Here is a 15,020-nt window from a genome sequence, read left to right as displayed (position 1 = left end):
ATTTGACAATTAGGATTAGTATTTGCCTAATATGATAAAAAATTGTTGTAGCCATTTTGCTTGAATTCATCCTTTGTTTATTATTACTCAATAGGTATTTAGATTGCGAATTGTTTCTTTTACCTTATGTATTGCTATTCAATCATGTTTCATTTGTAAAAAAATTATTTTATTAAAGCACAACAATCATTCTATTTCACAATAAAAACCTAGCACTTATAATTCTCGAGAGAATTGTGCCCTAACTTACTGGGTTCTAATTTTTCTCGATGAATTTAGATGGCTATATGTTTTTTTATTAAAACCATACAATTTTAAGACAAACCTTTTAAGTTTTCAAAATGTTGGATCCTAACTTACTGGATATGACATTTTGTTATCTCGATTTTAAAATAAAGGCATTTGATGTTTAGGAATTTTGAGAGATTGAACCCTAACTTACTGGATTCTAATTTCTCGATTGACTTAAAGAATCAAGTATCCTTCTTAAAATACAGGATTTTCTTAAGGGACAAATCAAACTTCAAAGATTGAATTGTTGCACCCTAACTCACTGAGTGTGGCAATATATTTTGTCGAAATAAGCGCGCCTTATTATTCAATTTATTTTATTCAAACTTCAACTTCAAAGGATCGTATTTTAAAATCTTTTCAAAATTTTGACATTAAGACATTAAACAATCTATTTGGTACCAATTTTGGGCGTTACGAGGGTGCTAACCCTTCCTCGTACGTAACCGACTCCCGGACCTATTTTCTCAAAACTCGCAGACCCAAAATTTATTTTTAATGGTAAGCCGATCACACCTTAATAAAAGATCGGTGGCGGCTCCCATTTCCATTTTCAAAATCGATACCCATTTTTCAAATTTAAAAAGGTGGTTTCGACACCCATATCTTTGACTTTCCGTAAATATGGATGATTGCCAATAATCTCCACCTTCAAGATTTGATTCGAATAATCTTATCTTCACGCAATTCTCTCTGCCTTTGTCAACAACACTTGATAGTGCCTTCTTCAACTGTTAAACATGTAGAATATTGATCAAGTTCAAACAATGTTCGAACTTGATTGTTGTTACCACCTTGGTCATCATCTCTGCAAGATTATCTGCAGTCTTAATCTTCTGAAAGTGAATGTAAACTATAGTGTAGACTTCCAACTTATTGGTCCTCCAACAAATGTAAACACATAACCAGTGGTTGATCTTCGTTTGTCCAAATCACCGGCATAATCAGAATCAACGTACCCAACAACACATTTACCAAGTGTAGTATCCTGCTTGAACAGTAATCCAATATTCGTGGTCTTCTGAATATACCGTAGAATCCATTTCACAGCTTGCCAATGTCCTTTTCCAGGATTATGCATATACCTGCTCACTATACTAATTGCCTGTGAAATGTCGGGTCTTGTACACATCATTGCATATATCAAGCTACCTACTGCATTAGAATACGGAACTTGTAACATGCATTCTTGTTCCGTATTCGTCGAAGGAGATAGTTGTGCAAAAAGATTGAAATGAGAAGCCAATGGGGTACTTACAACTTTTGTCTGCTCATTTAACCAAACTTTTGTAGTACCTTCTTCAAATATTGCTTCTGAGACAAACTAACTCTGCCATGAGCTCTATCCCTACATATTTCCATGCCAAGAATCTTCTTAGCTTCACCTAGATCTTTCATTTCAAACTCAAGGTTGAGTTGAGTCTTCAATCTCTCAATTTCAACTTTACTCTTAGATACTATCAACATATCATCAACATATAAGAGCAAGTATACGAAAAATCCTTCTTGTAGCTTCTGAAAATATACGCAATGATCAAATTTACTTCTTGTGTACCTTTGCCCTTTCATGAACTGATCAAATCGCTTATACCATTGCCTCGAAGATTGTTTCAATCCACAAAGCGACTTTGTCAGTTTGCAAACCCAATTTTCTTTATCAACAACCTTGAATCCATCTGGCTGAGTCATATAGATTTCCTCTTCCAAATCACCGTGTAAAATTACGGTATTCACATCGAGCTGAACTAGTTCAAGATCATATTGCGCAACCAAGGCTAGCAAAATCTGAATAGACGTATGCTTTACAACTGGAGAAAACACTTCATTGTACTCTATTCTTTCTTTCTGATCGTAACCCTTTGCTACCAATCTAGCCTTGTATCGAACTTCATTTTTACTAGAAAATCCTTCCTTCTTTGCATATACCCATTTGCATCCAATTGCCTTCTTTCCTTTGGGTAGCGTCACCAACTCTCAAGTCCTATTTTTATGAAGAGACTGCATTTCTTCATTCATAGCTTGGTTCTACTTTACACCATCAGGGTTACTTCTTGCTTCTGTGTAAGTAGAAGGAACATCATCATCTGCAATTGGAAGTGCATAGGCCACCATATCATCAAAGCGAGTAGGCATACGAATCTCTCTTCTTGGCCTCCTATATGCAATTGAATCATGTTGATGTAGAAGTTCTTGGGTCGAAACTTCTTCATCATTTGTTCCTTCAATATTAGCTGGATCATCATTAACCTTTTCAAGCTCCACCTGCTGCAAAGTGCCACTGGTTTTGTTATCATTTTGTGAATCCTTGTTCTTCATCATGGTTGATTTATCAAAAGTCACATCTCTACTGAAAACAATTTTCCTTGTATCAGGACACCAGAGACGATATCCTTTTACTCCACCAGTTATACCCAAGAATAATGTTTTTTTTTGCTCTTGGGTCTAACTTAGATTCTTTTACATGATAATATGTAGTGAAACCAAAAACATGTAAAGAATCATAATCAGTAGCAGGTTTACTAGCCCACCTCTCCATAGGAGTTTTTCCATTTATTGCAGCTGAAGGCAACCGGTTAATTAGATGGCATGCATATGTAACTGCCTCAGCCCAAAATTCCTTGCTCAATCCAGCATTGGACAACATACATCAAACTTTCTCCAGTATAGTCTGATTCATACGTTCTGCCACCTAATTCTGTTATGGTGTATCTCGAACAGTGAAGTGCCGCACAATGCCCTCATCTTGACATACTTGTAGAAATGGGTCATTCTTGTACTCAGTACCATTGTCTGATCGAAGTCGTTTGACCTTTCGACCAGTCTGGGTCTCCACCATCTTCTTCCATTTCAGAAATGCATCCAAAACTTTATTTTTTTTCTTTTCATTAGATACACTCATACTTTTCTTGAATAATCATCAACAAAAGTAACAAAATAGTGCATACCTCCCTAATAAGCCACTTTAGTAGGTCCCCACACATCACTGTGAACGTAGTACAGAATTCCTTTTGCATTGTGAATTGTTGAACCAAATTTTATCCTCGTCTGCATGCCTAAAACACAATGTTCACAGAATTCCAATTTGCAAGAATTTTCACCTTTCAACAAGCCTTGTTTCACCAAACTCTGCAAAGTTTTTTCACCAGCATGTCCCAATCGCATATGCCATAACCTGGTAGCCTCTGAATCTGCATCTTTCGCAGAAGCTGTTGATGTTGATCCAATAACTGTACTTCCATTTAATATGTACAGGTTATTCCTTCTTGTGCCTTTTATCACCGTCAATACCCCAGCCACTACCTTTAGTAATCTATCTCTCAAAGTGATTGTAAGCCCTTTAGATTCTAGGACCCCTAATGAGATGAGATTTTTCTTCAAGCTAGGTATGTAGCGAACATCTATCAAGACTTGAATTGAGCCGTCGTGATTCTTCAATTGGACTGTACCTACTCCTATTGTCTTACAAGCGCTATCATTGCCCATAAAAATAACTCCACCTTCCAGTTCTTTAAGACTAGAAAACCAGTCATTATTAGGACACATATGGTAAGTACATCCCGAATCTAAAGTCTTGCCCTTTTGTAACTCCTGATCATGCTCCGCTACACATGCATCAGAAATAGCCTTGCCATTTTGTAACTTAGGACAATTCTTCTTCCAATGCTCTTTCTCACAACAAAAAACACATTCATCTTTGGCAGGTCTCCCTTTAGACTTACTCCTTCTACCAGATTTGTTGCTGTGCGAACGACCTCTTACTGTTAAGACTTCTGTAGTTGTATCTCTGTGATCTTTTTTATCTTTCTTTTGAGTCTCAGATCTATACAACGCACTACAGACTGCATCAAATGTGATCGTATCCTTCCCATGAAGTACTGCGGTGGTAAGATGATCATATTCATCAGGAAGAGAATTCAACAACAGTAATGCATTGTCTTCATCTTCAAATTTTTCAACCAAATTTAGCAAGTCTGCTAAAATTTTATTGAATGAGTTCACATGGTCATTCATCAACATACCAGGTGCATACGTGAATCGATAAAGTTTCTTTTTCATATAAAGCCTATTTTCAAGACTTTTTGTTAGAAAATTTTCTTCCAGTGTATCCCACAACTTCTTCGCTGATGTCTCCCTCATGACAGAGTACTTCTGCTCTTTGGCCAAACATAGGCGAATTGTTCCACATGCCTGTCTATTGATCTTAGCCCACTCCTTGCCATCCATCTTGTCAGGTTTTTTTTCAAGGGCTATATCCAGCTCTTGCTGACATAAGACATCCAGGTTCTCACATTGCCACATACCAAAATTATTTGTACCATCAAATTTCTCTACTTCAAATTTTGCATTGGTCATAATAGTATTTGCTAATGACGATACCTTTTCCATTTTTCTCCTTAATCCCAACTATTGTACGTGAATAGTACCGTGAACGATTGTATTCCCCAAGTATGAATCTAGCTCTGATACCAATTATTGTGCGGAAGCATGTAAAAGAGTAAAATTATTGTACTAAAAAATCACATTAAGTTCAATTCCCAGGAAAGAAAGGTGGATCACAAGGATCGCTTAAGTACCAAGTCTTTTCTAGCCAAAATATCCCTCAATCGTAATTTAATAGCACAATAAATCACTACAATCATACTCACAATTCATGCAGAATAATACAATAAAGAACACAAGAATTTAACGAGGTTCAGCAAATTTTGCCTACGTCCTCGGGCACTACTAAATATATTTCACTCCAAAATACAAGTGAGAATTTACAAAGAGAGAGAGAAGAGAGAGAGAGAGAGAGAGAGAGAACAATGCCTTAAGTAGAGAATGGCAAATTTGAGATACAGAATGAGAGATGGTTATGCCTATTTATAGTTGAGGTTCAGGGATCAACTTGCAAAGTCACTTTACAATTAGGGACCAAATATTGCAAATATCTCAAATTTCTTATGCCAATATCTCGATACCCATATCTTTAACTTTCCAGTATTTGATACCCATATCTTTGACTTTCCATTATTTGATACTCATATCTTTGACTTTCCATAAATATGGATGATTGCCAATAGAGAATGATATACATATATAGATAATCCACCTTTCCTCACTATGATTTCTACGACTGTTTGTAATGCTCTCTTGTTGCTTAATATATAATATAATCCACCTTTTAAGAATATATATATTCTTTGGGAATTCGAACATTCTGTGAATTGTGATGAATATCAGTGGCCACTTTGGTATAACGAAATAAACCTAAGACCACCCTGCTGAATCAATTTAGGGTTAAAAAATAAATGAACTTGACAAGGATTGAGATTTTGAATTTTGAAGTCTTAAGTTTAAATTTCTCTATCGTCTACATTTTTTATATATTAATGACTCAACAATGACCAGTTTGATTATTTTACATTTTATATTCGGCCAATCCAATGGCCCAATCATGAAATCTCTATATTAAATTGATTATTAAATGAGGTCTAAATAAGTAGATTAATGAAATAGTCCTATTCAATTTGAGTTCAACTAAATCTAATTGATTCGTAAAATATATATTTCAAACGTTTTTGTTAAGAATTAAATTATGTTATTAATCCTTTCATTAAGCATAAGTTGCAAGTTTAGTCTATGTACTTTAATTTGTTATTTTTAAATAATTTACTTTTCAATTTTCAATATTAACAAAATGGTAACTATTAAATTTATTAAAGACACGTTTGAAAAGACATTTAGGAATAGATTTAAGTGTAATTGCTTATAATTACATATTTGTGGTAGGTTTAGATAACTATTATATTTGGTGGGTCTCATTGAATTGGATGTAATTGGAGCACCCAACTACATTTAGGAGGGCCGAGTTTGAATTATAAATTTTTGAGAGGGCTAAAATTATAATTTCATCATTGTATTAACGTAAAATTTTACAATTTTCAATGGATTAGACTATAAATTTTTATTTTTGGAGAGGGCATAATTGAATTTTAAATTTTAAGAGGGACTGGAATATAATTTTACCATTAAACTAACTTTTATCCTTTGTCCAAATATCACAATAACACTCTCCACTCTACCACGTAAACAATCCATAACCTTTTAAGCTAAGGCATAAGCATTGAAAGAATCGCAGGACTTCTCATTAAAGACTTTTAAAACAAATACATGAAATTAATCATTTTAATATTAAAATTTTCAGTAAATGGTATCATCTAAATTTATAAATTAAAATTTACTAGTTATCCATTTATCAATTCCATCACCTTGAAAAGTTGTATTTATCACCCACGATCTTCATTATTGATTTCTTCTTCATCTATAACAGATTTTATCGACTATCCATCTTGAAAAGACTCTATTATACTATACGTCGATAATGGTATATTAGGAATGATTATAAAGCAATAAAAAAAATACGCAGATTTTACATAGAAAATCCTTATCAGGAAAAAATAATGGATAGAGAAGTAGAAATTCTCTAATGTTGAAAAACAAGAATACAAGAGGTTTTCGACTATGCACAATTTTTAAGGATTAAACGACCCATAATCCTATATGGACTCAACTTGTGTGGCAAGGTCCCCAATTTTGCCTCCTTGTTTTATTTCTTTAATAAGTGAGTTGCACATCGAACTTTTCTGACTGGATCAAACGAGATTCGAGTCACACAACTCTAACCGTCTCAATGGAGATTCGGCCTCAAATGCCTATGTCATCTACCTTAACTCACCTGTCAAGAATTTTACAAATTCACTAACTTAAATTATTACCTTTGAGATTAAGTTTGAAATTTTAGCATAGAATAAGATGGACGAAAAATATAATTAAACCTCCAAATTTCTAGCAGCTTTATTATTATTATTTGTTAAAAGAATTTGTAGCAGCTTTTGACTCGTGGAATTTTCAGAGAACATACAGCCTTCATTGAAACTCGGATGTTAGATAAGGTATCTTCCGATTCCTATTCACATGATCTAAATTATTCATTAATTACAAATTTATTTTATTTATATTTAAATATGTTATTATATTATTTAAAAATTTTAAATTTTATTGTAACTTTTAATCCTACTAATTCTTTGATAATATAGTGAAACCTTAGAGAAAATAGTTCAATATTAACAAACATTTAGATTAAACTGATAAAATCGATTTTAATAATTAGAATTTTAAATATTTTAATTTTATTTTATCACTAAATTAAGTATACACTTTTCTTAATTAATGTATTAATACTTAATTTGCTTCAACATCACATATTCTCTACACATGCAGGCTGCATTTACCTAATGATATCACCAAATCATATAAATACAATATTAATATATAAATATATTATTTTTATAAAGATTGAAATTTACGTTTCTTTCGCATTATTTCATATACAAAAATTTGCTGTTCTACCAAACTAACTTAAAAATAAATTATATTTGCAAAAATAACCCAAGTTCAAAAACAACCACTAAAATAACCCAAAATGAACAGTACCCACTCTTTTTTTGCACCAATGATTGGCTAATCATTGTGTCAGACTTAAAAAAATTATTTTTTGGGTTACGGCACACAATGGCGGAACCCATGTATTTTTAAAGAAATTATATAATCTTGATATATGAAAAGAAAAAAAAAAAGAAAAAGAATTTTTTGGGTGCTTGGCTTTGTCAATGGCGGCACCCAACAAGAAAAAAATTTACTTTTTTTTCGTTTGAAGTCAAATATAAATATCTGAAAAAATTTAAAAATTTTTGGGTCTTTGGCTTTGTCAATGGCCGACACCCAAGACAAATTTAAAAAAATTCTTTTTTTTCGTGTCGAAATCAATGGCCATTGACAGCCAGACCCAAATTTTTTTAATTTTTTCAGATATTTATATCGATTCGACACAAAAAAGCAAAAAATTTTTCTTGTTGGGTGCCGCCATTGACAGCCGCACCCAAAATTTTTTCTTTTTTTTTTTTCGATATCATATCGATATACAATTTAAAAATACATGGGTTCCGCCATTGACGTGCCGTAATCCAAAAAAATAATTTTTTTAAGTCTGACACAATGATTAGCCAATCTTGGTGCAAAAAAAGAGTGGGTATTGTTCATTTTAGGTTATTTTGGTGATTGTTTTTGAACTTGGGTTATTTTTGCAAATATAATTTATTTTTGGTTAGTTTGGTAAAACAGCCACAAAAATTTGATTGTGATCCGATTTATTTAATAATAAGATTAAATATGTAAATTTTGATATAGTTCGATTCAATTTGATTTAATCATACAAAGTCAATAACTTAAATTTGTTCAACTTTAGAATGTTGAAAGCCGAAAGCGATATAAACCCGGATTGATACAACTAAAATACTCCAAAATGACAAATCAAAATAAATCGTTGGCATTGACTTATTGATTAAGGAAGAATTTCTCGATATTTAAGAACTCAGATTCAAATCCTTCTATTAACAATTCAATCTCACTATATGTATATACTGATTTAATCTATATTGTAATTGACTCAACTCACAAATCTGAAAAAATCCAGAACTAATTCGAATAAATAATTGTGGGATATAATTAGTAGGAGAGTGAAGTTCTTCCGGTGACAGTGTCAGTGAATCCAAATGACTTCATCTCCAAAACGCCGCCCCACACTCTCTTTCACTTTATCTACTTTTCCATTTGCATATAAAAAACCCCATTCTCGAGACTCCATTCATTAATTCAAAAACTCCATTCAGTTTGCCTTCGCAAAACCTCTCGGCCCAAGCTATATAATATATATCATCAGCAACGACCATACCTTAAGAAACGATGTCGGATTGGGGTCCCGTTTTCGTGGCGCTGGTCCTTTTCGTGCTGCTAACGCCAGGGCTGCTGTTTCAGGTTCCGGGTCACCATAGGTGCGTCGAATTCGGCAACTTTAAGACCAGTGGTGCTTCCATTTTCATCCATTCGTTGCTGTATTTTGGGCTCATTTGTGTGTTTTTGCTGGCGGTTAAGGTTCATTTGCATTTGGGTTGATGTTAACGTTTGATCGTATATGATCTTTGTTACCATCATTTGTAATCTTTGAGGGTTTGATTTTTTTTCATGTTTTAATGCTGGGTGTTGAGCTTAGTGCCTGGAAAATTTAAGGTCTTTGTTGGTTTTGTTGTTGTTTTTTTCTTTTCTAAATTGCAAGTTATTTTTCTTGAAATAAAATAAAATTAGTGTTCAGTCGTAACTAGAATCTATTTATTAATGAGTATTGCATCAATGATTAAACTCATTTATTCTAACAAATGTCGATAAGGTTAGTAAAACGATTGTAAAGTAATAAAAAAGAAAAATAATAACATACTGATTTTAGGTGAAAATATTTTTGGAAAATATCACGCAAAAATGAGCGGTATTATTATTATTATTATTATTATTATTATTATTATTATTATTATTATTATTATTATTATTATTCTCAATTCACAAAATATATTCTCAAAACTAAATTTATATATGTAAAAAATATAACCACAAATATATTATTGGTCTTACCCTTAAATAGTATGGAATAATCCCATGCAATAAATAATTGAAAATGTAGATCGTAAATTATTTTTCATATTATATTATAATTTTAATCTTTATTTTGTTATTATTATGTATCAATTTATCGCATTTTTATATATAACTTGTCATTTTGATTCTAGTATTTGTTTTAAATCATGCATTTGGTTGCGTTTGCTTTGTGCCATGTTAGAAATTTTATCACATACGTATATGTGTAAAAATTACATATTTAAAATATAAATATGTGCTTAAAAATAACATACAATAAATATAAAATGTATAGTTTGAAATTAATAATAATAACAACAATACATATGCAATATGTATAAAATTAAAATAAAAAATTGTTTAAATCAATTTATAAATTTATTAACCATGTGTTAACTCCTTAGATATGTTAATTTTAGTTATTTTATTTAAAAATTATATAAAAGTATGAAAAAATTCCATCAAAATAACAATGGTAACCATTTAATAGAAAGGGTATATTTAGTCTTTTTCCAACCGAGTTGGTATTCGATTAATCCATGATACCAACTCAACTGGGTTTAAATAATAGTATAGATACACGATGTGGGTGGGAGAAAACATTTTATGTGAATTTTTAAAAATTTACTCAATAATGATCATCGGTGTAATGATAAAAATAAACTCATTTATAAATCTATTAAACATGTCTTCAATTCTTGGGTATGTTAATTTTAGATATTTTATTTAAAGGTTATATAAAAATATGAAAAGACAAATACACCATCAAAATAATAATAGTAATCATTTAATAAAAATAATAATAGTAATATAATTGCATGCTAGAATATTTGTGATAGGAAAAAGAACATGATTTTATACTTTTATCTTTTATTAGTTTTCGGTACTAATTTACTTTTTTTTTTCAGAAGTTTGCTTCAGATTTGAGCAAATTTAAGGTATTTATTCCTATGTTTCCCTAACTAGTTTTCTTAAAAAACATCTCGAATTGTTTAAATTTTTTATGGTTATATTTTAGCTTTATATTTTAATTATTATTTTTGAATTTTAGGAAATGAAAATATTAGAAAAATCCCTTCGTTTATATTTGAACTTTGTTAAAACTTGAAATGCTTCAAAATTATTAGTTTTACTTGTGAATTTTACCTTCATTTGTTTTTTTATTGTGTTTTAGTTGTAGAAATTAAAATATTTGAAAAAAATTTGCTTATTCATCAATTTACATTTGAGATAACCTTGATTCTAAAACCATGGTTTTGAATATTTTTCAGCTTATTAAAAGAGTAAGATGGCATCCACTTTCACAGCCATGTCATCAATTGGCTCATTCGTTGCACCTAATGGTCTGGTAAGAAGCTTTCATCTTCTTCCAACAGGTTGTCATCTTTAGCATCCATTTCTTCTTCTTCATTTCTTAGTAGACGAAATGTTGTACTTAGAAGATCTCGTCTGCCCAAGATTTCTGCAGCAAAAGAGCTACATTTCAATAAGGATGGGTCAGCCATAAAGAAATTACAAGTGAGTCTTTGTTTCAAATGCTAAAAAGTTGCCTAACTGGTTAAGTATTCAACTGAACTTCACAGCCTTTATATGTTTGCTCTAGCTTACTTCATGTTCTTTTGTTGTAGGCTGGTGTGAACAAGCTTGCTGATTTGGTTGGAGTCACTCTTGGACCAAAAGGCAGGAATGTCGTTCTAGAGAGCAAATATTATTGCTGAATTAGTGCCAATAGGTTTATATATCTATTTACTTATGTATGTTATGCATATCAAAGCATTATTGTATTAGTTTGTTTTTTAACATTAACTAATACAATAATAGTAAAAGAGAATATTTTTAACCTTGTAAATTTTAACATTATTGTAAGAATATTTTGAATTATACTTCAGTTATCAATTTATATTATATATCTTTCGTTGAATTTGAAATATCATTTAGATCTATTGTGTTTGGTTGGATTTCATGCTACAGGAAGGGTTGTATATGGATGAAAATTGAATGTTACAAATCTGTCAAAGTTAATGGCCTTTTTTAATAAACGCCACTAAAAAAGGGTACTTTTAGCGGCGTTTGTGATAAAAGCGCCACTAGAGGTCATGTTCTTTAGCAGCATTTGTGATAAAAGCGCTGCTAAAGGTCATGTTCTTTAACGGCTTTTGTGATAAAAGCGCCGCTAAAGATCATGTTCTTTAGCGGCGTTTGTGGGTAAAGCGCCGCTAAAGGTCATGTTCTTTAGCGGCGTTTGTGGATAAAGCACCGCTAAAGGTCATGTTCTATAGCAGTGTTTTTTTCACATAAACGCCGCAAAATTTAGCGGCGTTGTCTATAGCGGCCTTTTTGCAGCGCTTGTGAAATATTTATAGAAAAGTCGTGTTCCTAACTTACGGAATATGACTTCTTTCTAAAACTAATATAGTCAAATATTTACTTTAAAATAAATAAAAACGAGATTTAAGTAACGATCAATTGGCGTTTATTCTCGTTTTCGAGGACTTAAGACATTGTGTCCTAACTTACGAGACATGATCCTTTTTCTCGATTAACTTGACATAAACCATTTTCGCGAAAATTACTTTAGTTAGGTAGTGCCTTAATACAAAAATGGACTGTGTTTTCAACTCTTTTCAAATTTCTAATTCTCGACACTAAGACATCAATTAATCAGCTAGGTATCAATTTTGGGCATTACGAGGGTGCTAATCTTTCCTCGTGCGTAGCCAACTCCCGAACCCATTTTTGGGATTTTGTAGACCAAAATTATTGTTTTAGTAAATCAAACCTTTTATTAAAACGACCAAATTGCGAGGTGATCTGATCACACCTCATAAAAAGGATTAGTGGCGGCTCCATTTTTATTTTTTAAAAAAATAAAAATTCAACTTCAGAAAAAAAAAGAGTTTCGACAACCGCCACACAACTAGACTTGTCCATGGGCTGGGCCAGGCCTTGCAAAAAATTTAGGCTCGGGATCAGCCCAACTCGAAAAATGGGCCTAAATTTTGCCCAAGCCATTCTTGGATAAAATTTCTAAAATCTAGGTTCGACCCGAATTAAATTTTTTATATAATCTTTTAAATACAATACATAAAAAATACTACAAACATTAAAATAAAATTTTCCCAACAAATTGGAAATAAATTAAAGAAAATATTTATACTTAAATAACACTTAAGTTGGATGTAACTTAACAAGTAGTAACTTAACAAGCAAATGCCTCTAAAATAGTAACAAAATTAACAATCAAATAAGAGTTATATAATATCCAAACAATAACAATAAAATAGTAGTAACATTATATTGAAATGTTAGCAAAACAATGAAAAAGCAACAAGATAATAGCAACAAAAACAGCAAATTTATTTTGTCTTTTTGCTAATTCGGGTTGGGTCAGGCCTGGGCCAAAAAGCCAAAAAACCTTACCTATAAGACCCAATCCGTTTTTTAAACGGGCTTGACTTTTTTTCCTAAACTCATTTTTCGGACCTATATTTTTATCCAAACATTCTCATTTTTTAGGAAGGCCCATGGACAAGTCTACACACACTCTGGCAGCACAAAAAAAAATTAAATTCACTGACACCGGTGTCGCCAACAAGAACGGTGGCACCAAACTTTTTTTATATAAATTCATTCAGTGTCGTATAAGAGAATGGCGGTACCCATTAAAATATATTTTTCTTTTTTCTTTTTCTCTCAGAATATTCGTTATTTTTAGTGGATATGTAAAAAAATACATACAAGTATCGCGAAGGGAAATGATGGCACAAAAAAAATTAATTTTTTTTTAAAAATGGCCAATCATTAGCTCATAATTAGGGGTGGTGCTGCCAATAGGTATAATGACACTAGTGTGCACTATAGAAAACATGTTAGTCTCATACAAAATTTTACACTTGGATATTTTCGTAATTAATCATATCCTTTAATTCAGATTAGAAGAAAAAAAACCCCAAATTTCCTTACAGTTAAGTTAATACCTATGAAATTCGTTTATTGGTTGGTAAAGATTTTCACTTTGGATTTGATTAAAAGAAAAAAAAGAAAGAAAGGTGTAGGACTTGACTTTAGATAATATTGTTGACAGCGATTTGAGACCTGTCGTTTGCATTCAACTTTTAAGAGATGTTGGCGGCGGGGGGTTGGACCAATTCTTCTCAAGTGAGTTGACTCACTCTCTCATTCTCTCACGACATGCCCAAAAGTGGAGAAGTGATCGTGCTATATGTACATATACATATGGTCATATATTATTATACTGACGTGCAGCCCAAAGACCAAAATACTCTTTGCGGCTAACATGGTCGACTTAATTAAAGAGCAAGAAAAGCACGTGGTCGAGATGGTCACAGTCTCACGAGCAAGCAGGTGAGTCATCAAATTAATTTTGTTGGTTGAAAATGAAAAGTATTCAACCCTTTTTTCCTTTAGTAGAAATTATAGAGGTTGTCTCGCCTGTCGATACTATATATATGAAGAGTTGAAAATTGAAATTCGAACTCCACATTTTTTGGCGTGTACTGCTTGACCTTAAAGATCAGAATTATAGTCATAATTAATGGCTTTGAAAACTCATCATCTCTCGAGCAAGCTGGTGAGCCTCCCATATCTCGTTATCTCTGAGATTTTATCTGTCGATTAAGAAAAAGCTTTGCGCAACACTACCAAAATGAGGCTAGCTGTTTGACCAAGTGAAAATGTATTTTGAGGTTGAACATCCAGCCGTCCTTCAAGCGATGACCAAAACAAACAAACTAGAAACATTTGCAGTATATGCAAGAATGCCGCAAGATAATTAGCCTTTTTCTCGCTATGCAAGAATGCTGGGTCGAGCAAGTAGAGGTGGTTCATTCACCTATATTTACCCCACTCCTTATTCAATCACACACAATAAAGACTTTATTTGAGAAGTGCAATCAAAGACATATCCTATTTGGGGAGCTGAAGAAATGGCGGAGATAGGAATAGTTACTCTTGCATCACACCATACAAGTGGGTGGAAGGTTGACACTCCACTTCCAAGTCGTTTTACGGTTAAAATTGAGTCTGGAGAGTTGGAATTTCGTAGCAGACCTCACGAAAGGGATATAGGCAAGAATGTCATCTATGGCAAGAAGTGGAGCTCTTTTGTTGAATCAAATTTGGAAGCAGTGGTTACTCTTTATGCCAGACAACAGGGTGAGAACTTCCACAACCTACAAGTGATGGGGGGCCGGGGGGGGAAG

General features: G+C 32.4%; 1 protein-coding gene across 1 annotated transcript; it reads left to right on the top strand.

Moving 5' to 3' along the window:
• The first annotated feature begins 9,016 nt into the window (after nt 1-9,016).
• Nucleotides 9,017-9,397, top strand: LOC105780989 (uncharacterized). The gene has a single exon (XM_012605544.2). The coding sequence runs from the start codon at nt 9,076-9,078 to the stop codon at nt 9,283-9,285; it is 210 nt and encodes a 69-aa protein (XP_012460998.1). The 5' UTR covers nt 9,017-9,075; the 3' UTR covers nt 9,286-9,397.
• The last annotated feature ends 5,623 nt before the right edge of the window (nt 9,398-15,020 follow it).

Source organism: Gossypium raimondii, chromosome 4 (genome assembly GCF_025698545.1).
Source record: "Gossypium raimondii isolate GPD5lz chromosome 4, ASM2569854v1, whole genome shotgun sequence".
NCBI classification, from domain to species: Eukaryota; Viridiplantae; Streptophyta; class Magnoliopsida; order Malvales; family Malvaceae; genus Gossypium; species Gossypium raimondii.
Note: the sequence above shows the minus strand (reverse complement) of the source record. Positions and strands in the feature narration are given on the sequence as shown.

Coding starts and splice junctions, on each gene's coding strand:
- LOC105780989 (XM_012605544.2), top strand. CDS start 9,076: ATGTCGGATTGGGGTCCCGTTTTCGTGGCGCTGGTCCTTTTCGTGCTG.